General features: G+C 36.2%; 1 protein-coding gene across 2 annotated transcripts in view; it reads left to right on the forward strand.

The window, feature by feature from the left end:
- Window positions 1–23,159, forward strand: part of TMEM245 (transmembrane protein 245) — an 89,656-nt gene that overhangs the window by 10,496 nt on the left and 56,001 nt on the right. For both annotated transcript variants that reach the window (XM_011364943.2, XM_011364942.2), the window contains exons 3-6: window positions 1,871–1,972; window positions 11,077–11,193; window positions 13,603–13,821; window positions 16,153–16,322. In XM_011364943.2, coding sequence (XP_011363245.1) covers window positions 1,871–1,972; window positions 11,077–11,193; window positions 13,603–13,821; window positions 16,153–16,322 — 608 coding nt within the window. The remainder of the gene's footprint in view (window positions 1–1,870; window positions 1,973–11,076; window positions 11,194–13,602; window positions 13,822–16,152; window positions 16,323–23,159) is intronic.

The raw sequence follows: 23,159 nt of genomic DNA on the forward strand, positions 1-23,159 counted from the left end.
TTTGTTTATAATATTTAAATAATATCACTGCATGGGATTTCAAATGCCTGTCTATTCCAAAACTTGATTTATCTAAACAGAGGAAAACCTACATGTACTCCTTTAGCACCACCAAACATCAGCTTATCTGTGTTGTGTCCACAGCTATATAGATTCTTGCACATTTTGTATATTGTGTTTATTTTCATGTATATATCTTACAACTATGTCTATATTTCATTTATTTAAGATCTGGACGTTGGTAGTTGGCTATGTGTTGACTGTTTCATTCAAGTGGAATGCAAGCACTGAACGCTACTTGAGAGCAGTTTCAATTCCTGTCTGGATTATATTGCTTTTTCATTTAGGTGGGTCTTTATAGTTCTTGGGTCTCAAATCAAAGTGAATTCTTTGTAGTATTACATGTTGCGTTTTAAATTCTTTAAAATAATCTTTAGAAATGTTCTGCTTTAATCCTTTATTAATCTTAATGAAAATGTTATGCTTTAAAATGTCTATCTTTTAATTATATTGAGCGTTGATTTTCAAAATGGTTCTTTAAAAATAAATATATCTTAAAAAGTAGAGCACACTTGGACTATATGGCCGTTTCTGAGTGTAATACTTCAGGAGGATACAGATTAGCAGTTGAGGATGGTTAGAGATACTCAAGATCATGTGTGAGGAACGGTTAAAGAAACCAGAACTGTTTACTCTGGATAAGAGAAGCGAACTAGGCTATGGGGTAGGGAGAGGTGGAGGTAAAGAGGATATAAAATTGGAAGCCTGTTTTAAGTATTTGAAGGACTGTCCTGTGAATGGTTTAAACAGATCTCTGTAACATGAAGGAGACGTGTTAGAGCAGTGAGTAGAAAAGTCTTCAGAGAGAAAAGTCTCTGTTCATCAGAGCAACGATCAGCGTCAGAGCTGCTCTGAATAATGAATTCTCTGTTATTTGAGATTGCACTGTTAGCCGAGTGGCTGCTAGGATGCCCTAGAGTGATTTTTCAGGGACTTTTTATCTCCACATCTCAGCCTAAGGAAACATTAAGTTCTAATTTAAAAACAAAATTCAGTAACCTGAAGCAGTAGATAACCTATTTAAAGCAGGTTTTTAGAGCTACTTATTTGTTTAAAAATAAAACAGTACTGAAATTATGTCTCTGCTTAGAGTCTGATATCAAATAAAGCGTTAGTCTCTAGCTTTGCTGACTTGGAATACTAGAGGAGTTTATCAGCAAGATCCCCCAGTGTCTGATTTGACTCATTTTGTATTAGAGGAAGGCGGAGGAGGGAGGCAGGCAGATGTGTCCAGGAGGCTCTAGACAAACCGAAGGAAATGCAAATGGCTGATGGGTATGGACCTGATCCTCAGCCACTTGTTAACGTTTTTGCATTACACTCTAAGGTGGATACATTGAAGCTTTTGCAGTGCTTCTTTGAGCCATTCCACTTCTTCTGGAGAGAGAGTTTACATCCAGTGATATTTTTGGAAAATCAAGTCAGGCTGCATGACTTTAGAATCTATGCCTGATACAGGTCATTCTGGGGTTAAATGGAGAAGTGGAGTTTGAGTTTGGGATGGTCATAAATCCTGGATCTGCTTTAGAAAGGACTTAGTTCCTCAGGTGATACAAGCCCATTAACGGTGTGCTGGCACATGCCCAGTCCTTTAGACCAGGGGTCTCGGACAGCAGGCGCAGGTTTACTGAGAGAAGTCTTAGGTGGAGGCTTCGTCTGTTCCATGGCCTTTTTAAAAAAATTTTTCCATGTGAAACAATTTTGTTATAAACGTATGCCAAATTGTTCTGTCAGTCTACTAAACTGAGTCTTTTAAATTAAAGTGCTAGGTTTTTATTTCACTAAAAATGTTAACTCTTAATAATTGCAGCATCTCTGGCTGGCTCATGGAGAATTCCAGTATTCCTGGTTATTGTTTTCCTGATGTCTGTGGGAACCCTCTATGAAAAACAGAATGGAAAAGAGTCTTCTGGTAAGAAAATGGGCATTCTATTAGTATTACTATTAACTATTTGGGAGAGTAGCTTTATTAAAAAATGCGATAATGAAATGGCTTTAAATCTGTTAAAAAACCCATGGTTTTCTGAATAATAAATTTGTTTAAAATATTTTAGGCTGTTAGACTATACTTCACCTGCCCCTCCTTTTTATATCTTTTTATTGTGGTGCAATTTATATTACATGAAACTAACCATTAACTATTTTAAAGTAGTAGTTAGTACATTCACGGTGTTATGCAGCCATCACTTCCATCTAGTTCCAAGACACCCCAGGGAAAAGGAAACTCTGTGCCCATTAAGCAATTAACTGTGAAGTTAGGTTATTTATTTGAGATTGCCTTTTTTTTTTTTTCATAATGTTGTCATTTGTATCTATAAACTGCCCTCTTAGAACCTCTTTTGCACTCCATAAATTTTTATAAGTTGTATTTCCGTTTTGGTTTTTTTTGAGTCAAGATACTGTTTAATTTTCCTTTTGATTTCTTCTTGCACACTTTGATTAATCAGAAGTATGTTAAATTTCCACATATTTGTGAATTTTCCAATTTTTTATTGCTGGTGCTTCTGATGTACTATCTAACAAGTCACTGCCAAATCCAAGGTCATGAATATTTTCTGTTGACCTTGTATCCTACACTTTTGCTGAATTTGTTCATTAGCTTTAATTTTTTTTGTGGATTCTTTAGGATTTTGTATACATTAGATCATGTCATCTACAAATAGAGGTAGTTTTACTTCTTCCTTTCTAATTTCGATGCCTTTTATTTCTTTTTCTTGCCTGATTGCTCTGGTGAGAACTGCTAATACAATGTTGAATATACCATGGTCTTTTAAAGATTATTTTTGAGGTACCCTGGCGGTACGTGGCTTTTATCCAGAAATAGTTAAAGATACAAGTTTCTAATGAGTTGTGGGGAGTGGGGAGGATGGCCAGTTATAATAATGATTCTTGGATAAGCAGACTGGACTCCTAGTTTACCAACCTTGTGGCAGCAGCTGACTGGAGAGGTACATCTGAACAGCAGTTTCTACAGTGACTGATAATTTTTCCTTGCTTGTTCATAGTTAAACAGAAACTAAAAGAGAAAATTACTAATTTTAGCAGACTTTTGAAAGAAAAAAAAAATTTCTCAGGTATCAAATCAGTTTGTCACAGGTAAGTTAGAAAATAACAGAGAAACAAAAAGAATAAAAATCACTCAAGATCACATGGCCCACAGATTATACCAAAATGTTAACTTATCTTTTGTATGCATTCAGACTCTTTAAAACACAAGAATACTCTACTGGATCATAGTGAACATCCTCTTTTGTAAGCCACATTTTAAACTTATGTCACTAGTACCTTTCTGTGATAAGTAGACTTATGTAACATTATTTTGAGCATCTTAATGTTATGATAATCACAGGGCTATTTGTGACGCACTATTTGTATGGTTACTTTGTAGAAATTTTTTAAAAATTGTTTCTTTTTTGTTATTTTATTTGTTAAATGAGTAAAGATAAGAAAATTGTAAGACATCTTATTCTAAACAGTTGTTTAAAATTTTAAAAAATGACCTGAAATAAAGAATCTTTAATTATTTATCTTTCTGACAGCAGAAAATAGGAAAGAATTTGTCTTATATTTTTCTGTCTTTCTAAGTTTTCTTCGTTCAGCCCGTCTACTTGGTCACAATCTGTCAGACTCTGTGGTCACGTATCAGACCAGTAGAAGTAAACTGCCTGTTTCAAGTAAACTGCCTGATTCGGCAACTACTATAGAAAGCTTGGTGGTCTCCACTTGTTCCTCTGTAGCTTTCTTTCCTTTTTTTCCCCCCTTTCCCCTAATAGTAGGGATTCAGACAGCTCTGCTCACCCCAGGACAGTCTTCTCCTTTTGACTGCTTTTGTCCAGAGCTAAGTACGTACTTCGCTTCAAATTTATGAATAATGTAGGTCTAAACCAAAGGTTTCAGGTGTCTTTTCTCTTCGCTGTAAATTCTAGTCTGCTGGTGATGGCAGCCGAGAGAGCTATGAGGACAAGTATTCTAAGACCGAGTTTTGAGCCACGTTTGATTATTATCAAGTAAAAACCCAGGAGAGTGGTGTGTTGGCTTGCAAGCTAGGTTTCTAGTATTTGTATTCTAGACTCTTACAAGGAAGCAAATCACAGGGACACAGAATAAACGTTGAGAGCAGATTTGAAAATGTTATTTTTCCTTGCTTTATTTAGTCTCATTTCAGCCTGCTTCGGAACAGGTTATTCTTGATGTAGAATCTTTTTATGGATTTCTAGATTAGATAATCCTCATCCTAAAGTAAATCTTTTAAACGTTTTTCCCCCCTAAATTTCTGAATATTTTTTCCTCTTCTTAGAACCTTGTTTCCTTTGGGCATCAGAACTCAAACCATGTAGTCCGTACTAGGACAACCTGTCCCTTTTATTGTCAGTTCCCTCCTGTAGATGTCACTCTAATATAGTTAGGTCCAGGAATGCTCAGTGTACTGCCGTGGCGTGTGTGCATCTATTCCTTCTTTGTCGTTTTCATTGTAAGACTTGGCTCTTACATCCTAGTCACTTGAATAGGCATCTTTCTCTGTGTCTCCTAAGGTTTGAATCTTTTGATGCCACAGAAAGTTTTATGATTTGTGTTCAGTGGATTCACATATTCTTTGGATTTTATCAGAATTCAAAGCATGAGTTTGTTTTGTTTGTAGGACCGGAAAACTTCTTATGGCTCATTGCCAAGTTAGTGTCAGTGATTCTGACACTAACTTCTGAATCCATGGCCCTTACTCGGTGGTTTTCTCTTAGACCTTGGGAGCTCTTCCTTAGTATTTCTTGAAACCCCATGATAATGTAGGGGAAAAAATGTTAAATGTCTACTATGTTTTTAAATGTGTGATTTTTTTAAATCCACAAACAAAACAACCCCCCAAACCTTATAAAATGGTTATTCCCATTTTGCAATGAAGACATTTAATTCTGGAGGTTAACAGGCTTGCTTATAGTCCCACTGGTGGAGCTAAGATATAAACCTAGGTCTTCGACCCTCAGTCCAATGTTCTTTCCCTTCACCGGGCTCTCTGAACAAGCATCAGTCATCTTGAAAAGATATTGACTGCTGATCCTCTTGGACTCAGTTGTAGTTGTCTGCTGCTTCAGTCTTCCGTGTTGGCCCTGCTGGCTTATCACAGCTGCAGGACCTAGCTTCTCCGTCTCCTGGACCCCAGAAGTCTCACTTGGTTTAAACCTGGAATCTAGCTTTGTTGTGTTCCCCTGGCCTGTGAGAAAAGAGGAACCACCACCATTGTTGTTAGTAATGCAGTATGGGCCAGGCTCTGTTTGGCTCTCTGAACACAGTCTCATGAAATTTTCTTAGTAATGTAGTGGTATTATGCTTATTTTACAGATGAATAAATGTAGGCTTAGAGAGCCATTTACTCCAAGTATGGGAAGTGCTTCTTCAAAAGCTAGGCAAGTACATCAGATGTATCTTTAGCGTGTACACTTAGCCTGAGAAGTACAGGCAAGTTCAGCTGGGTCTGTTCCTCCTAACACTGGTAATTGTTTATAAATTCTAATTGTTGATGTGACCAGAATATCTTTGCAGGAAGGCTTGGTAGGTAGGTGCCTTAATTGTTTTGGAGTAGCATGTAGTGTGAGTGAACAAGTTTCGTCCAATTAAGCCCAAATTGGAGGAAGAAAGAAAACAAACAAAACTTTTTGCTGCTTTTCTCCCAGTTCTGACACTGTCAGTTGAATAGGCCCAGAGAAAGTCCTGCTGGTCCGTGTCCACACCCTTGTTACTGCCAGTAGTCCAGTGACTGCTACTAGAAGCCCTGGAGAAGATATGTTTTCCACATTAGTGGTGGGAACACAGGCTTCTTCAGACAGAGCTGTGCATACTGGGGAGGTTTTACTTGGTATGTAGGACCTCCTCCTCCCGTAAATACCTTTGGATGTATTTCCGGCAATTGCCACTCTCCCTGTGAAAGAGAACAAAGTAGATCAAGTATTTAGACTGATTTATTTGTCTTAATTTTATTTTATTTTTTTATTTTACCCTGATTTTTTTTTTTTTTTAGTATATGTACTGCTAAAGCGAGCACAATTTTCCCCTGATTTTTAAAAATGTTGCTCTGCCCATTGCTGAATCAGCCATATTGACAGATACTATTTGAACATGAGATCTGTTTCTTATGTGCCAGACTCTGAGTTTCTACCTCCAGGTACTAGGCTGCTGTCAGTGTCCTGCTTCTTTGGGATTGCACAGATGCCTATTGTTTGGGATTCTAATGCTGGCCTGTTTTGGGTAGATTTGACACTTAAAACCTTGGATGCACTTTCTTTTTTTTGTTTATAGTTCTTGAGTCCCAAGATTATGTTCCCTTGTCTACGTACCTATTTTTAGCTGGACTTTTTTGCCAATACTGTGCCTTTGCCTAGATTCTTAGTCCTGGAACTTTTCTAATTTATTTTCCTTCTGCTCAAACCCTTAGGGTTTTTGAAATGCAGGAGGATATCACTTAGAGTCATTAAAATGCTTTTCTGTTTGATAAGATCAGTTTCCAAATCTTAACATCCATAATTTTCAGGTACTCTGTTGATTTTCTCTGTGTGCTGTTCTTTTCATTTCTTTGTGAAGTCTAAAAATTTGCTGACTCATTCGTATATTAACTAGGATGATATTGTAGAGTTTTCATTGATTTAGCTATGATTCATTAAATATTTACTGTGTATTTTAGTGACATCAGCAAGTTGAAGAAGTTAATATTTAAGCCATAGTTGTGAAGATTTAATTTATTGATCTTGACTTTTCTCAAAGTCTTTCAGTGCCCACTGTATGCAAAATATTTTCCATGGCCCTTTAGGAAATCTAAAAATGCGTGCTAAGTGGGATAAGACTTAGGGAAATGGCTATAATATAAAAGTAGAAAGGGAATGAGAGGTACAGACAAATATAGGAGTGCTAGTGACTTATGCTTATAGTTTATACTATCAAAGCCAATAGTTGCGATATAGGTGATGATGATAGTAGCTAATATTTATTGAATGAGCCTTACATACCAGGTATTGTTCTAATCATTTTATATCAATATTTCACCTAATTCTCACATGAGATAGAAAGTTACATAAACCCTATTTACATATGAGGGGACTAAGGCACCTAGCTGTTAAATCCCTTGCTCACAGTCATCCGGCTAGTAAGGAATAGACCTGGGATTTGAACCCAGATAGTCTTGTTTTCTCACCTGTGCTCCCAACCCCTGAATTGTACTGCTTCTGTATATGAAACCTTCCAAAGTCTAGTCCCATTCTCCCTCTGTGTCTTCATGTCTCTCCACTCTTCTCATTGAACCCTATCTGTGTTCTGGCCTTTTTGGACTTCTTACAATTCTTTGAACAGCACTCACTGCTTTTTCTTGCCTATGTGTCTTTACACCTGCTTTTTTGTCTTCTTGGAAAAGTTTTCTACCTCTGCCCTCTAAGACACCAGTCTCTCCCTTCCTCCCCACGATAGACTTGTCCTGTCTTCTTTGGCTAATCTGTTTAAAGGGATTTAAAGGATGGCACCTTCTACTGTTCTTGTCAGGTAGCACCACAAGTTTTGGAAACCCTTCCCTGACCTCCCAAGCATGGATTGGGTTTCTGTCCTCTGTGCTCCCCAAATATTTTACACTTAACTTTACATTAGCTCCTAACATACTGAATCTTAATTGATAGCTTAAGTATTAGACTGAGCTTGAGACTGGTGGCTTAATTTCTTATCTCAGCACTTAGCGTAGTCACCTGTTTGGTGAATGAATGCCTAGTGGAACTTTAGCGATATAAGTCAAATGCAGCTGAACTGAAAGTCCATATTTGAGGAGCTATAAAGTGATCTTGTTATTTTGGAGCTATGTAAAAACCATCAAGGGACTTTTCAGAGTCTTCAAAGATGAGTCACCACTTCATTAAATTACTTGTGAAGAGGCAGGTTTAGTAATTCAGGTCCCTTGATTAGTTTTTCATCTTATGTAAGAGAGAATACTTTGTTTTTGTTTAATTTTGACTGGAAGCGTTTTGTTTTTTTCTCTCTTTCTACTCTTCTGTTCAGGCCATTAGTCATGAAGTGTTTTTAACCTTCGCTCTTGAGTGGAGCCTATAAAATCTCATGGGTACACAAGAAACTAGGTCCTGTTGGGTACATGGTATAATCAGTTTGTTTTTGAACCTTCTGCCTGGAAGTCTAAAAAGAACTTCAGTATGTCCAAAATCTTTATCCATTTCCCCTTTACATTGTCTAGCTAACTATAATCTGGAAACTTGGGGGTCATTATTGACACCTTCATCTCTCATTTCCTTTATGGGATCATCTCTAAGTCTGGCCCACTTTGATTATTCCATGTCTCTTAAATGCATCCACTTTTCTAACATCTCCCCTGTTAACCACTGCAGACCCTGCTATCAATATGTCTTGTCTATAATATTGCAATAATTTATCTCCCTGTACCCATTCTGGGTCCCCTCTAATCTCTTCTTGACCAAACAACAAGAATGATCTTTGATATCTCAACACTGATCATTTATTTTTGGAGTGGGGTGGGGGTTAGGCGTGGTTATAAAAAGGCAACAGGAGAGATCTTTGCAGTGATGCTGTTCTGTATCTTGTATCCATGCTGATATCCTGATTGTGATATTGTACCACAGCTTTGCAAGACGTTACCATTGGGGAAACTGGATAAGGGGTTCACAGGCTTTCTCTGTTATTTCTTGCAACTGCCTCAATAAAGTTTCAGTAAAAACATTATATTTCTATGTAAAACTCTTCAGTGCTTTCTTCTTCCTTTTAGGTAAAGACTAAACTCCTTACTGTTGTCCTCTGCACCGTGTCATCACCTGGCTTACTGTCTCTGGCCATGTTCATTCAATACCAGTTTCCCACTAGCTGTCTGTTCCAGATGCACTGACCTTCTCTCACTGTCTTCAACATGCCGGGTTCTTCACTTACAGCCTTCCTATTCACTCACTTCTATCCGAAATATCATTCTTAAATTCCTAGGTGAATTCCTTCCCATCCTTTGTATATCAGCTTCAGTTTTCACTTCTTAACGAGAAGCCTTTACTGATCCTCCAGACTAAATACCTAGTATTTTTTCTTTTTAGCAATCATTGTAGTGCGTATACATTCATATTTGCGTGGTTCTTTAATTCATATCTGTCTCTTCCACTAGACTCTTTATCTCTGTATTTATCCCCAGCATCCAATACACTGAGTAAACAGAACACATAAGACATGAAAGATAGTCTTTCTTTCAGCCATTGTTCTTTTATTGGAATCTAAGAAGCACCTGAGATACTTAGAATAGGTAGGTCCTAATCTAGATACCTTGCTGCCTTTCCAGACCATGAGTTTGAGATTCTCATGAATTGCCTAAAAATGAACCTCTTGCAGGTTACAGAGGCATTTTTAGAGAAGGGATAGGATATGGTTGAGAAAGATGAGTTAGTGCACTTGACCTGATGACTGAATCTACGCAGAGCCATCCTAGGCCCTGGACTGCCTGTCTGTGAGAGATGGCCAGCCTTGGATTTGTTGGGTATACGGAGTTCATATGAAGCTGAAATTGATTGGCCTTCTGAAGGGTCATAGCTCTTTTTATTGGCTTGGCAGAATTCTGTGTTGTCACATTGAGTATCGGCCCACCAAAATTAGGTCCCAGCTATGTGAGTATGCTGTATGATTTGGTGACCAGGAATGGTCAGTGTTCTTAGTTGTGGACAATGGAATCCACACTAGCTGGTCTGAATAGAAAGAAGTATTGATTAGCATATATAATTTTTGTGTAAAAAATTTTTGGAAATGCTAGACAAATTAGCTTGGATCCGACATAGGCATAAGCAGTGCAACCAGGAGAAATGTACAACACCCAAGGACCAAGCAGAAGTGCCGTAGGCTGCTGCCTGCCACAAAGTTAGAGATCAAACAGCAGAACCTTTGAAGTTCCTGCAGAAAAACCATATGCTTCCATGACTGTGTTTGACGTGAGCTGTGTGGCTTCCAAATTACAATGAGTCTCTTTGCTCTCCCAAGTCTTGTACAGGTGTGCCTGCCTGTTAGAAACTGCATCACATGTGGGACCTTAGCTACAAAGAAGTCCAAGAAATAGTCTAGCTTTCCATTCTCTAGCAGGGCTGCACAGCAGGATGTAAGTGGCGGGTGAGTGAGTGAAGCTTCATCTGTCTTTGCAGCCGCTCCCCAGCGCTAGCATCACCACGTTAGCTCCACCTCAGATCATCAGGCATTAGATTCTCATAAGAGCACTGGGCCTGGTGCCAGAAATGTTGGGGACCACTGCTCTAGGGTGCAGGAAAGGATGCTATAACCTGGTATTATTATGTAAGCTAATGTGTGTTGTCTTCCATAGCAGGTTAAAGGCTGACAATTACAGACAGACCTCATTGGTCAATAAATGTTTTATTTGAGTCTAGTGCAAATGGTTAAGCTTCATATACTACCTGTTAAGAACTTAACATGGAACATAAAACATGAAATAGGATAATGATGTTCTTTTAGATTTTCAAGTGGTGGATTTTGTGCTGATTTATGTACATTATAGATGTACATGGTTTTGCATAATACCTGTATATTGCATATTCATTCATGGAGTGTTATTGAAAGCACCAGGTATGGGCTGTCCCGTACTGTACTACCAGCTAGTAAAACAAAGGAGAGTAAGACAGTCTGTATTTAGGAAGCTCACAGACTTGGTGCAGTAGTGTTTTTCCATAGAAATGTGTATTAAAATTAACCCCTGAAGTAAAAAAAATATAAATGTGGCTCTCTACATTTCCATATTTACTATCTGCCACATGCACCAGCATGAAGTTCCCAAATGAACGAGTTAGAGTCCAGGAACTTGCATTTTTAGCAGACTTTCCTGTTGATTCTTAAGCAGTCTCCCTTGGCAAAGAGCTACTGGTCTCGTGGGTCATTAGTAGCCATTTTGTTTTATGCTGTTGAAAACTTGGGACTATGTTTCAGTTTGCAAGTTATTTCCCACTTTGTTCATTTGCTTTAAAGTTTTAAAAATGCATGCTTGTTTTACAGGGGCGGAGTTACCAGGGCAAGTTATCTCCATGGCAGCTTCTACTCTAGCAACCTTGGCTATCTCTATCACAGGGTATGAATCAAGCACTGAAGACCGGTCCTCGACTCAGCCTGCAGGTGACTGACCTTGTGAAAGAATGCCTTCAAAATCATTCTGGAAAATGAAATATACTTAGAATATAAAATTAAGACAGACGCTAGCATCAAAATACTGCTTACTCGTCCTTCATTTTTCTCTAATTCCTATTTTTACACTTTTTCCCTCTCATCTTTGTTCTCATATATCACTTTTTCAGACATTTAATCATTTTCTTCCTTGGGTTTCTTGATTCTTCATTCTTTCCTTTTTTAAAGAAACTTTTCTTATTTTTTTGTTATTTCTCATTTTCCTTTCGTATTATTTTCCTTTTCTCAGTACATTTACCTTTGTCCATGTTTCCCCCCACTTAATCCTTTTCGTATTTTCTATTTCTTCTACAACTGTCATTTCTCCTCCATTGTTCTAGTTTGCTCTAACTTTTTATGTTGCTTTTTTGTTATTATTCCTTTTATCCAAATACTTGTTTTTGCTTTTATTTTCCATCTTCTAGCCATGTATTTCTCTGGCATCTTACTTTCATTCTCAAAGTTTGCTTTGCATGCCTCATGCTGTTAATATATTGATGGTTTCCCTTAAAACAGACCCCTCTGGTTGTTTTGGAGTCAGTGCTCCTATGGGATCCAGCTGGTAGACTTATTTCAGCTTTAAAGTCACTGTACTCACGCAGAGTTCAGAAATGTAAAAGCCATCTCTGCCTGTGCCAGGTCAGTTAGTGCCAGAGGTTCTGGAGTTAAGGAATATTTTGGATGAGAACTGACTTTAGAGAAGTCTTAAAGGAAGGAATTAGCTAAGAAAAAGGCATTTGGGGTAGTAGGACAACTTATTTTTCTTGTACATTGAATCATGTTTTCAAAGTGTAGAGGGGATGATATTTTGGTTATGTACTTATTCTTCTAAATGTCTGCAGCATCCACCAACATGAAGTTTCCAAATTATAGAGATACTCAGCAACAGCAAACAGAAGCTTATTATAACTAGCTTGGGCTTTAGCTTCAGACCTCAAGGTAGAATGCTGGTTCTGGTGAGGTAGGCAGACTTACCATGGTGCTAGTAAAAATTTACGGCTAAATAGTTAATGTTAAAAGGAAAACTAAGGAAGTTATGATGCAGCGCTCAGAGAGCTATACTGTGTAGTTGCTTATGAAAATTTTGAAATAACGGGGAAGGCATTTTTTCAGCAGATATTTAGTGAGCACCTACTGTATGTCAGGTACTATTATTCCATGTGCTAGGAATTCACTGGAGGGAGAACAAGACAGACAAGGTCTTAGCTCTCCTGGAGGTGACATTCAAGTGAAGGGAGAAAGTGGAGACGGGTGATGGGTTACAACTATGTAAAACTGTATAAAGACTATAGGGTAGATGGTGGTTGGGATTGTGGATGCTCTTGTTTTTTTCTCTTTTTTCTAAACTTTCCAAAATATGATATACTTTTGTCATTAATTTTTATTTATGGAAGGCAAAATGCAAGTTCTAGAATCTTACTCATTTCAATCATTACGGTATATACTGAGTAATATTGCTTCAATAGTTATATGAGTTCTGATACATATGCTATGTTTTGGTGAAACTAGGAGATAGAAATAGTATAACCCTATATTAAAATATAACAGTTGCATTGTCAGAGAACAGTGCTTTATGTGAAATAAGTATGATTTCTTTGATTTGAGAATTCCTCACCCCCAGCAGTCTTGTTTTATGTATCATTGTAAGGGAAAGACATGTTTCAAAGCCCTGGGTTTTTTTGTAAGAGCTGTTAGCTCCATTTTAGGTGAAATAACAATGAAAAGCCATATTGTGTCAGAAATATTTATATTGTTATTATTATTATTTTTGTTATCATTTTTTTTAGGCGAGGCAACTCTTGATTGACCTCACAGATTGCAAAGACCTTGTCAGCTTTTTAATTTTTACGCTTACAGCACCTGGTAGAAATATATATAAATACATCTAATATAAAGTTATATTAAAAAGGAGGAATTTTTAAATGTAGGAATTTTATTTTATGTTAATGTTTGTTGCTTTATATGGTTTGAATAATTTTCATGGACTAATAATTCTCAGCTATTTTGTTATATAGTTTTTTTAAGTTTTTTGTTTAAATGATAAATGTATGTTAATAATGATATATGTCATAAAAAACTTGAACAGTATAAAGTACATAAAGTAAAAGCTAAAAAATTCACTGTACCTAATCCTACCCCCAACAAACTTAATTTCCCTAAATTTAAACACTGTTAGCATTGTTAATTCTCCACACATTTTCAGTACATTATGAAAACATGCATCCAAATCTTTTTTCTTTTTTAACCCAATGTAATCATACTATGAAGGCTTAAAATAGAGTATCTTAGCAAATTACTCTGTATGACTGTTGACTAACGTCGACTAAGGTGGCGGGCGATGTTTTCTCTTTCCCTCTTCAGAAACCATGGACAGAGGAGAACCCCCTGCAACAGTACCCTCATCTCCTTCCCCCTCCTCCCCGTCCCCTTCTCTGGGAAGACAAAAGTCTGAAGTCGGAACATTTCTTAGGAAGAAGAAAACCAGCGATACCTACTTTGTGTCTCTCCTTTGGGCCATCATTGGAGTCCAGATCTGGCTAAACCTGTGGATTGTGCAGTTGCTGCCCGTGCCTATTGCAGGTAATTGGTTAATTATGATCTTGTCTTTGAAGACTTCTTTTTACTTTTGGGTTTTAATGCTTGGGATAATTTTGCTCTTAAAATAAAACAGTGTGTTAGCATTTAAATGATAAACATTTTGGAAATTTATTACTTGATACCTCTTTAATATTTCACTTTGAAGCTCAAAAATACATTTAGCCTCTTACAATTTTTGTGTACTATAGACTAATAGTTCCACATGGAGAGTTGACTGTTGAGCCATCCATGATTCTGTGGAAGAAAATGTCAATCTGGGTTTTGGGGTTTATGACGGAATATTGAGAGCTGGTCTTAGTGAAATGCATTTTATACTGCATTTTTAATGAAAAGAAAATACAGATTTTGAGAAATATGTGTGTGCAAAATCTTGATTTTTTTTTCTTTTATTTGACAGAAAATTAAATGACATGTATATATCATGTTTTATGTAAAAAAGAAATCATACAGCTTTTTATAAATCATTAAACTGGGGCTTTGTACCTGCATACCATGGTAATTCGAGGCCCACCTCTATTACTTTGATTTTCTCTAACGGTGTCTTCTATTACTGGCAAGAGTAAGGAACAGTTTTCTCTGGCTCAGATGCATTGTAGAAGATCTTTTATGCTTTTCTGGTAGTTTGGGCTTTCTTCTTATAGTCACAGTTTATGTCAAATTTATTAAGTCCTCAGTCGATGCTTAGAATCCTACCATCCGGTTACCTCCTGAATTTGATTAGTCCTTGTCTCCGTTATCAGGTTTTTTTTCCTATGATTTAAAAGTCATCTGATTTATGGAAATCTGTTCTCTCATAGTCTCAAAGTCTAAACTTATTGGACCATTTACCTTCTAGATCATTCATTGTCAAACTTATTCTCATTGAATTGGACAGTTAATTAAATAGTTACCATTCCTTTAAAGGTTTGTTATGACAAGAACTGTATAGTGCCTGTCCTTAGGGAACATGAAATATAAATGGTTGAAGTTTGTGTCTGCATCTCGCATCCTCAAGCAGAACTTCTGTTTGGCACTTGGAGCAAGGACTGTTGTAATTAAGCCAGTCACAGAGCACATACCACAGCCATAGAAATGCTTAGTGAAACAATTTAAATTGTTCTTCTGGGTGGTTTCATACCTTTTTTTGTTTTTTCCAGGTAATTTTTTTATGTTGGCAAATCATGTGCCGGGTGCTGTTGGAACACTTTTTTCCTTAAGGTTGCAGGCAGGAGTTACGTTTGTCCTAGTCATTTGTTAACCCTCGGGCCATCATAGGAATTTGACATGGCCCGTGTGAACAGGTGTGGCCCCCAAAAGGTTTTCTACAGCTTATAAATACTCTGGGCTTACTCTAGAGACTATAGAAGTTTTCTTAGGACCTCTCTAGAGATTTAAAAATCTCTAACAAATTTTCGAACTGGTATGAACACTGAGCTCATGGTGCAAAATAGTAAACTGTGAAGCATTCGCTTATAAGGCCAGGGCTAAGGACACAGAAATCTCTGGAGTTAGGGCAATTGTTGTGGTTGGGTCAATTATCCCGGGTCCAGACGCAAGGCAACCTTCACAGATGAGTGACATTTCCTTCTAGTCCCACCACCTTCTTAGTTGGCCTTTACCTCTCCCGGAAGAGCTGCCACACTACCCAGTAGCAGAGTAAAACATTCACATTGTGGTTTGTGAACAGTCCCCGTTGAAGTTGTGCAGAGCCCAGTCTCGGGCCATTTGTAACAGCCCACTTGTACCCAGTCTGCTTCTCTACTGAATCCTGGTAAAAGATTCATACGTATAGAGCAATATCAAGCAGAGAAATAGGAACACAAATGAAAATGTTGTCTGTGGTAGTATAAAATCATGATGACGCGTATAGAATACCTTTATTTTTCTGGTCACGAAACATTAAAAAATCTAAGGAAAAGAACAATTTGTCAGTAGCAGCTATAATATCCAAGGAGATTAGGACATGTCAGGGGCTAGTATTTTTCACCCTGGAGGGGGGGTGAGTAGCGAAGGTTGTAGTCACTGAAATCTTCATGATCATAGTATCTTATGTTTACATAGGCTATAAAATAATCCCTGACTACTTTAGGGAGTCGGACTCCACAAAGAAGGTAATCTATGGGCAGATGGGGCTCATGTGATAAGTTATTTGTCCCAATACCATCAACTTGGAATACCTTGAACTTTCTTCTCCCCTCTTTCCTTTTTAAAAAATTGATCCTTATTTCAATAATTGCTTTTCTGCTTTAGAAAGATCACATGAAACTAAGGGACCTTTTCACATTTTAACTTTGTAATCTAGATTTTGATTATATATGTGTTTCTTCTTTATAGTCTGGATACTCAAGAAGCTTGTTATTCATTTTGGAGTTGTGAACTTCCTGGAGAAACGCTGCTATGCGTGGTGGCAGGTCGTAGAGCACTTCCTGAAGGAACGGCAGGAAGCTCTGGCACCGTGGCCAATTATTGGGCTTGGAAAATTCTTGTTAAAAGTTGATAGCAAGGTATTGTATTTTAAGAACTTGGGCTGTTTTAATGGAGTTTATATATTTCATTGTTTTATTCCGTAGTATTTGGTGTTTATACTGTAATTGTTGATAACACATTTAAAATCTAATTCTGTGATGAAATTTAAAGTTAGAATTAAGATATATATAAGGATAGGACATATTTAGTTTAAATAAATATTGTGTAAGTAGTTTTTTCTTTTAAAAAATGACAGAAAAGGATCTTATGGAACATCTAGTTCCACTCCCTCATTTTATAAGGACCAAATTGAAATCCAGAGGGATTAAGTGACTAAAATTATATAGCCAGGTAGTGGCTCAGTTCAGTGAATATTTTTGGAGTAATTACTCTGTCGGAGTCTGTGATAAGTCCTGGGGGAATCAGACGAACTACAGAAAACTAAATGCAGAAGAAGCTCTGTTTAGGGAGAGACAGCAATCCGTTAAAATTCAGAGGCAGTGGTTGGATTTAGAGACTTAGTGGTTAAGGGCATGGGCTCTGAATCCAAATTCTGGTTTCAAATCCCAGTTCAGCTACTTATTAGCTGTGCGACCTTCGATGAGTTTCTTAACCTTTCTGTGCCTTAGTTTCCTTATCAATACAATTGAGTATAAGAACATGTACCTCATAGAATGGTTGTGAGGTTTAAATGAATTAATATATGTACAATTCCTACAATAGGGCCTGGTACACAGTAAGTCCTATATAAGTGTTAGCTGTTGTTATAATGCGGAGGAAAAGTATATACAGAATCCAGGGGTAGTACTGAGCAAGAAATGACTCGCTGTTGGCAAGGCAGTGGGAGAGGGGAGGTTTTGCAGAGGATGTGATGCCAGGGAAAAGTTTGAAGTAGAAGTAGGAGGTTATTAGGTACGCTTGGCAAGAAGGGCAGGTAGAGCGAGCAGTGCAAAGGCACAGAGGCTTCCACACCATGAATTCTCAGGGAACGCTAAAAAATGGTCATGGCTGGGATATATGAAATGGTAGGTAAGGCTGGGGGATCAGGTGAGACTGGATCGAGAAGTTCTGTTTGTGTGTCGTGCTGTGCGAGCTGGACTTCATCATGGAGGCTGGTAACTGTTTACTTTAACAGCATTGCTTTAACTGTCCATTCGTGACTTAAGGTTCAGAAATACTGTTAGGTGAAACCAGTGTAGATATAGATGAGAATGTAATTGGAGTGCATGTGGGGAGAAGGAGATAAATCTTTTAACTCATAATAAAATATTCTGGGTCAAAGGAGAAGCAGAAAGTACATTTTCTTACATATTGTTTATCTTCCAGAAAGTTTGCCAGTTTTAATTTCCACCAGTGCAACATATGAGAACAGCCATTTCCTTGAACTCTTGCCAATACTGGATATTATAATGTAGCAAAATATAAAAAGAAGTATCTCAGTGTTGTTTTAATCTGAAATTTTTAAAAATAAAAATAAGGTTGACTATCCTTTTGCATGTTAATTAGCTGTTTTTATTTTTCTTTTGAAATTTGTCTATTTGTATTCTTATTAATTTTTTTCAACTTTTTAAATAAGAATCTAAGACTGCACAAATTTCAACATATTTATTACATCTCTGTGGTACTGGGGTGAAGCTTTATCTTACTAGAGCAGATTTAGCTCTTCAAACTATGCAAAGAGGGGAAACTCTTATTTCCAGGTAATTTCTTTGTCTTACCGCTGTCAGAAAGAGTGGAGACCGACTCCTGTTTTCAGCGTTCTCATGTACTTGTATTTGAATTCTTCATTTAGGAAAACTGTACAGTTGTGTCAATTGAAGTTCCAGGGACATCAAAAAGTATTTGTTACAAAGTAGCCTTGTAAAATTTTGTCATTTTGATTCTGATTTGTTTATCAATCTGTTCTTAAGGAAGAGAGGCAGGAAAATGAATAAAACAAGCATTTTCTGCTATAGGACAGCATATATCAGAATCAGTGGCTGTCATAAACTGAATATTTTGTTAATTACAATTGATGCCAAAATTATGTTCTGTCTAGTATAATAATATATTTGGGCTGCTGCTTTGAGGAATAGATCTATTTTTCATGTTTCTATTTTAATTGATTGGAACAGTGGTTTTGAAATGATCCATCTATAGGACATTGTTTAAAGTGTGTATCTAAACATGCATTGGGTATACTTTAGGGAAATCTAAAGAGTATTTACAGTCACTTTAATGAAATTATGCTTATTAGCCATTTATACATTTTTATTACTAAAGTTGCCTTAAGTTCTATGTTTACCAATTTTTAGATTACGTGTTCACTAACTAGCATTAATTAGTATTGTAGTGTTAAATATTGTGAGGTTTAGCTGTGGCAACATTTATGTGAAAAAAGCAAGATATTATATACTGTAGTGCCTAAAAAGTTGGCATGGAAGGAAATATACCAGATATTTAACAGAATCTTAGATATGCCTGCTTTTTGGCCATGAGCCCTCTGTTCCAAATGAGCACTAAAATGTTTTACTCTTTAAAAAATGTGAAATAACTAACACTATAAAGCAGCAACTACAAAGTTCAATGAAAATATAGTACATGAACATGAATTAGTTTATACAGGTACTAAAAATCCTTTTGGTACATGATATATTAAAGGATTCTTATTATTACTCTGATCTTTGGAATTTAGTGTGATTATTTATGCTTACAAGCTTTCAGATTATTTTATGTAGTTTTAGTTGTTGAACTGCCAGCAAAGCTTGTACTTATCATCACTATAATCATTGTAAATTTAAAGGAACATTACATTCACTCAATTTAAAAACTTCGTGACTGCATTACAGTTTTTTTTTTGTAGTTTTTCTTTTGTCTGGGGTAATTTCCTCCTCATGCTCTCAGTGACTTTCTTTTCTTTTCATACTATTATTGCATTCTCTAATGATATTCCACTGTTCTTCTCTTCTCTTTCTCATCTTACCCCCTATCCTCAAGCTCTGGCACTGGCTAAATAAGAAGGTAAATGAACACACGGATGTTGGTTTTTACTATTTAATTCTGTAACTTCTCCCTGTATTTCCATTCTCACTCGGTTTCTGTCCATATGTCAAATTAAGTTTTTGTTATTAAAGTTCTAATTATAAGCTATGGAAGGTCATGAAGTATTAATACTGTCACAGTACAATTTGCTAAAAACCCAAAGCCATTTTATTTAGGATATGGGTGTTATCTCCTTGTTCCAGTGTGTGTGAAGTTCTGCCTTGTAGTCCTTTTGTCCACTCCTTGTTAGCGCTATAAAGTGGCTCATCCTGGTCCTCCAGTCTCCTTTGGTGTGTGAGAATATATAGGCAATAGTTCCCGAAAAGGAAAGCGAATTCTTTATTTTGCTAATTTTTCTATAAATGACACAGGATTTTTTCAAAAAGGTAAATCTGTGAAATATTTGTGTGATCCCCAGACTGATAATTTTATATGTCTTTTTTAATAACTAGAATTTAAAAATTTTATTTTTAACTTAAAAAAGTTTGTAGTCATGGCTTGTGACATCTAATTTAATAATTTCCCGAGAGATGAGGTTGTGTCTATGGTAAATGATTCACATGATTTGATTAAAATTATATTAGGTACATTTTTAATAACTTCAATAAAGGGTTGTTTATATATATTTATACCTCTGTATAAGTTTATAACAGACTATATGTCGTTGTCGTACCTTTGACATATAGTCTGCATACAGTAGTTCTAGATTTAATTTCATCAAACCCTGGGACAGATAGCAAAAGATGACATCATTTATGTGTATTGTGTTTAAACATAATCAGACTAAAATTTTTCAGGGGAAATACTATTGCAGGCTTTAAGAAAGATGTGATACTCGGAGATAGATCCAAATGACACTTTTGAGTTTTGAGATGAGGATTTCATTTTGTTGAAACAGAAAAAGGGAAACTTGGCGGTGCCTAAAGTTTTAAACTTTGGGTTGAAAATAAACTAAAATAAGTAAGTAGACACATACAAACACATACACAAAAGTGAGGTTGTATATACTTCCATTTCCTACAAAAGTAGCATAAGTAAATGAGTTCAATCCTAGGTAGATGATAGTGGTGCAAACATGTGTCACATTTTCTTCTTTTGGTGAGTGAGTGAGAGAGAGAGAGAGAATTCATATTGTCCTCAAGAGATGAAAAGAGCTAAAGTCATTAGGTTTGATTTGATTTAAGACTGAGTTAGATTAACTAATTTATGACCTTAATTCACAGCTGACTTAGAAAGCACTGGTGTAGATGGAGTAACCACTTGAAGTTCTGGAAGTGCGCGCTTTAGTGAAGCACATAAATAAGTTGAAGACTTTTATTACATTACATCCAAAGTCAGAAAACTGCAGCATTGGGTATTTGTTATGCCAAGTTCAAGTGAGGTGAATTAGGAAACCGAAAAGAAGTGAGAGTGAGAGAGAATACATGTTATGGTTAATTGAAATGCAGCCTTAATTGTTTTATTTCTTAATATTGATTATATGCACTAAGATTCAACTAGAATTTAGTTTAAAAAAATGAAGCAAAATAAAAACTTACAGGGTCCAGATTAATGAAATAGAAAACTCAGTAGTGGCACGACACTATTTTTAATAGCTTGATAAATAAGGGCAGAGAGTTTATAAATTTGAGTATCTTTTGGTATAACTATAAATTTAACAACATCTCTAAATCTTTGAACTTAAAATCCCAATGTCATTAAAAATTTTTTCCCCTTCTCTTTTTAGAAACTAGAGTTTAAAAACTAAAATAAATTCTCACAGCAAGAAAGACTGGGGAAATTTCTAGGGACTGTGTGATTCCCATGAGCAGGGTAGTGAAGACAAGTGGTGTGGGTTTTTTTTGCCCAAAGCAGAGCGTGGGGCGGGGTCAGCCTCCTGGGGCAGCACCTCCTGCATTTCTTCAGGATTCTCTCCTCCATCTCCTTCCCCTTCTCCATTGCTTCCTCTGTCCGTGTTTCTCTTTCTACGTCTGTGAGTTTCTGTTTCCTTGTGAGTCCCATTCACTCAGGGAGTTCTTTTCCTCCCTGTAAGTTCTCTGTCCATTTTGTTTTTTGTCCTCTTTTGGTTCTTAGTTCTATGCACCACCTCCCCCTCCCCAGACTTTTTTCTTTTTACTTTTTCTATCTCCCTTTATATTTTAATAAGTCGTACCCTGTCCACCTTTCCCACTCTTCTCTGTTTTTGTCCTGTTGTTTTTTTTTTTTTTTCACCTTATCTTAGTCATAAAGTGAGTAGGACCCCCCCCACACAACTTTTTTTATCTTATGTATTGAGCATCTTAAGTGATTTTATTTATTTTAAATTTTGAATAAAACATCTAATCCTCACTGTTATCCTTAAATAAATTTTTATTTAGGTGACTCTTAGTGTGGATTTTTCCCCAACCCTTAATTACACAGCTGGTGATAGGAAAATTCTACCCTGGTTTAAAAACATAAAGTTTGATTTTGTAATGTTGATGTATATAATGTGTTTGTGACTATTCCATGTTTTATATGTTAAAAATACCCAGACATAAATTTATGCTTTCTAATAGAACATCATTTATGTTAAAAATATATATTTCAGGATATGATTTCTCTAAAAAAAATTGAAGCTCCCAATTATTTTCAGAAATTGTAAATTGTGAATATAATCTGGTTTTAATTCTGAAATTATTTATGCTTGCCTGTTCAGATACCTATTAACTGAGCTTTTACCACGTGCCATGCACTGTTACGTTTTGGAGCTACCACGAGGGGTAATGCAACACCAGCCCTTTCTTCAATTAGCTGTCTCAGGAACTCGGTGTAGAGTTGATTTCTGATGGTGAAACTCATTTTATTGATTTTAGAACTTACATTCAAAATATGACATCTGACCTTCCATATCTTAGATATCTGTTATTATTATTTTCTTTATCTCTGCATTGTCGTCAATGCTTTGGTAGCATGCATTGAAAATTAACTCCTTTTTGAAGCTGTAACTGTTAAGACAAAAGGTGAACTTTTTATCTTTGAGTTTACTATAGCGTTGATCTCTTAGTTGCAGTGTCCTTCATGAAAGATCAGGGGGATACAAATTTATAAGCCTTGAGTGGAAAATAAATGTTTTAGAAGTCATGTTTTTTTTTTTAACCACCATTCTTTGCTTTGGGGTGTTTAATTCACTGTTCGGAGAGCATAATTCAGATTTAAGAATACCTTATTCAGCAGTACATTAGCTCATGTTAGGGTTGAGGGATGCAAGTGTATTTCAGTAGTCATCAATCTGATTGTATTTTCAAAATGGTAAATGGTAGCTTTGCATGGCAGGAATTCTGTACATCTATAAGAATGATATATTCTGAAAATAATTTTTTTTTATGTAGGAGTGCATGTGATTTTGAAAAATGAGAGAAGTTATACTCAAAATAGAATGTCAAGTAGCCTTTGGGGAGAGCATAATTTTAATTATTGATTAAGGAATAACCACTACATTAATGATTTTTTATTTGCATTCAATTATAATTCGTCATAAAGCTTATGTTTTTTTAAAAAATGGAAATTTCAAGTCAAATGTCAGATTTTTAAGAGTATTTTATTGTGAATTTCAAATATAAAAAGATATGAAGATACTCATATGCCTATCCTTTAGCTTGAATAAACATTACTTATATAATTGAAGCCCATTTTGTATACTTTCCTGATCTTTTTCCCACCCAGAGTAACTGTTATTCTGAAATTGGTATTTATCGTTACCTTACCATTAGATTTTTATTACTGTGGTTTTTGTAACCCTAATGACATTAAAGGGAAAAATATATTGAATGTAATTCCTATTTTAATTTGCTTCTATTTTATCTTTATATAACTTAGGACATTTTTATAATAGC

The sequence above is a fragment of the Pteropus vampyrus genome, unplaced genomic scaffold, assembly GCF_000151845.1.
Source record: "Pteropus vampyrus isolate Shadow unplaced genomic scaffold, Pvam_2.0 Scaffold103, whole genome shotgun sequence".
NCBI classification, from domain to species: Eukaryota; Metazoa; Chordata; class Mammalia; order Chiroptera; family Pteropodidae; genus Pteropus; species Pteropus vampyrus.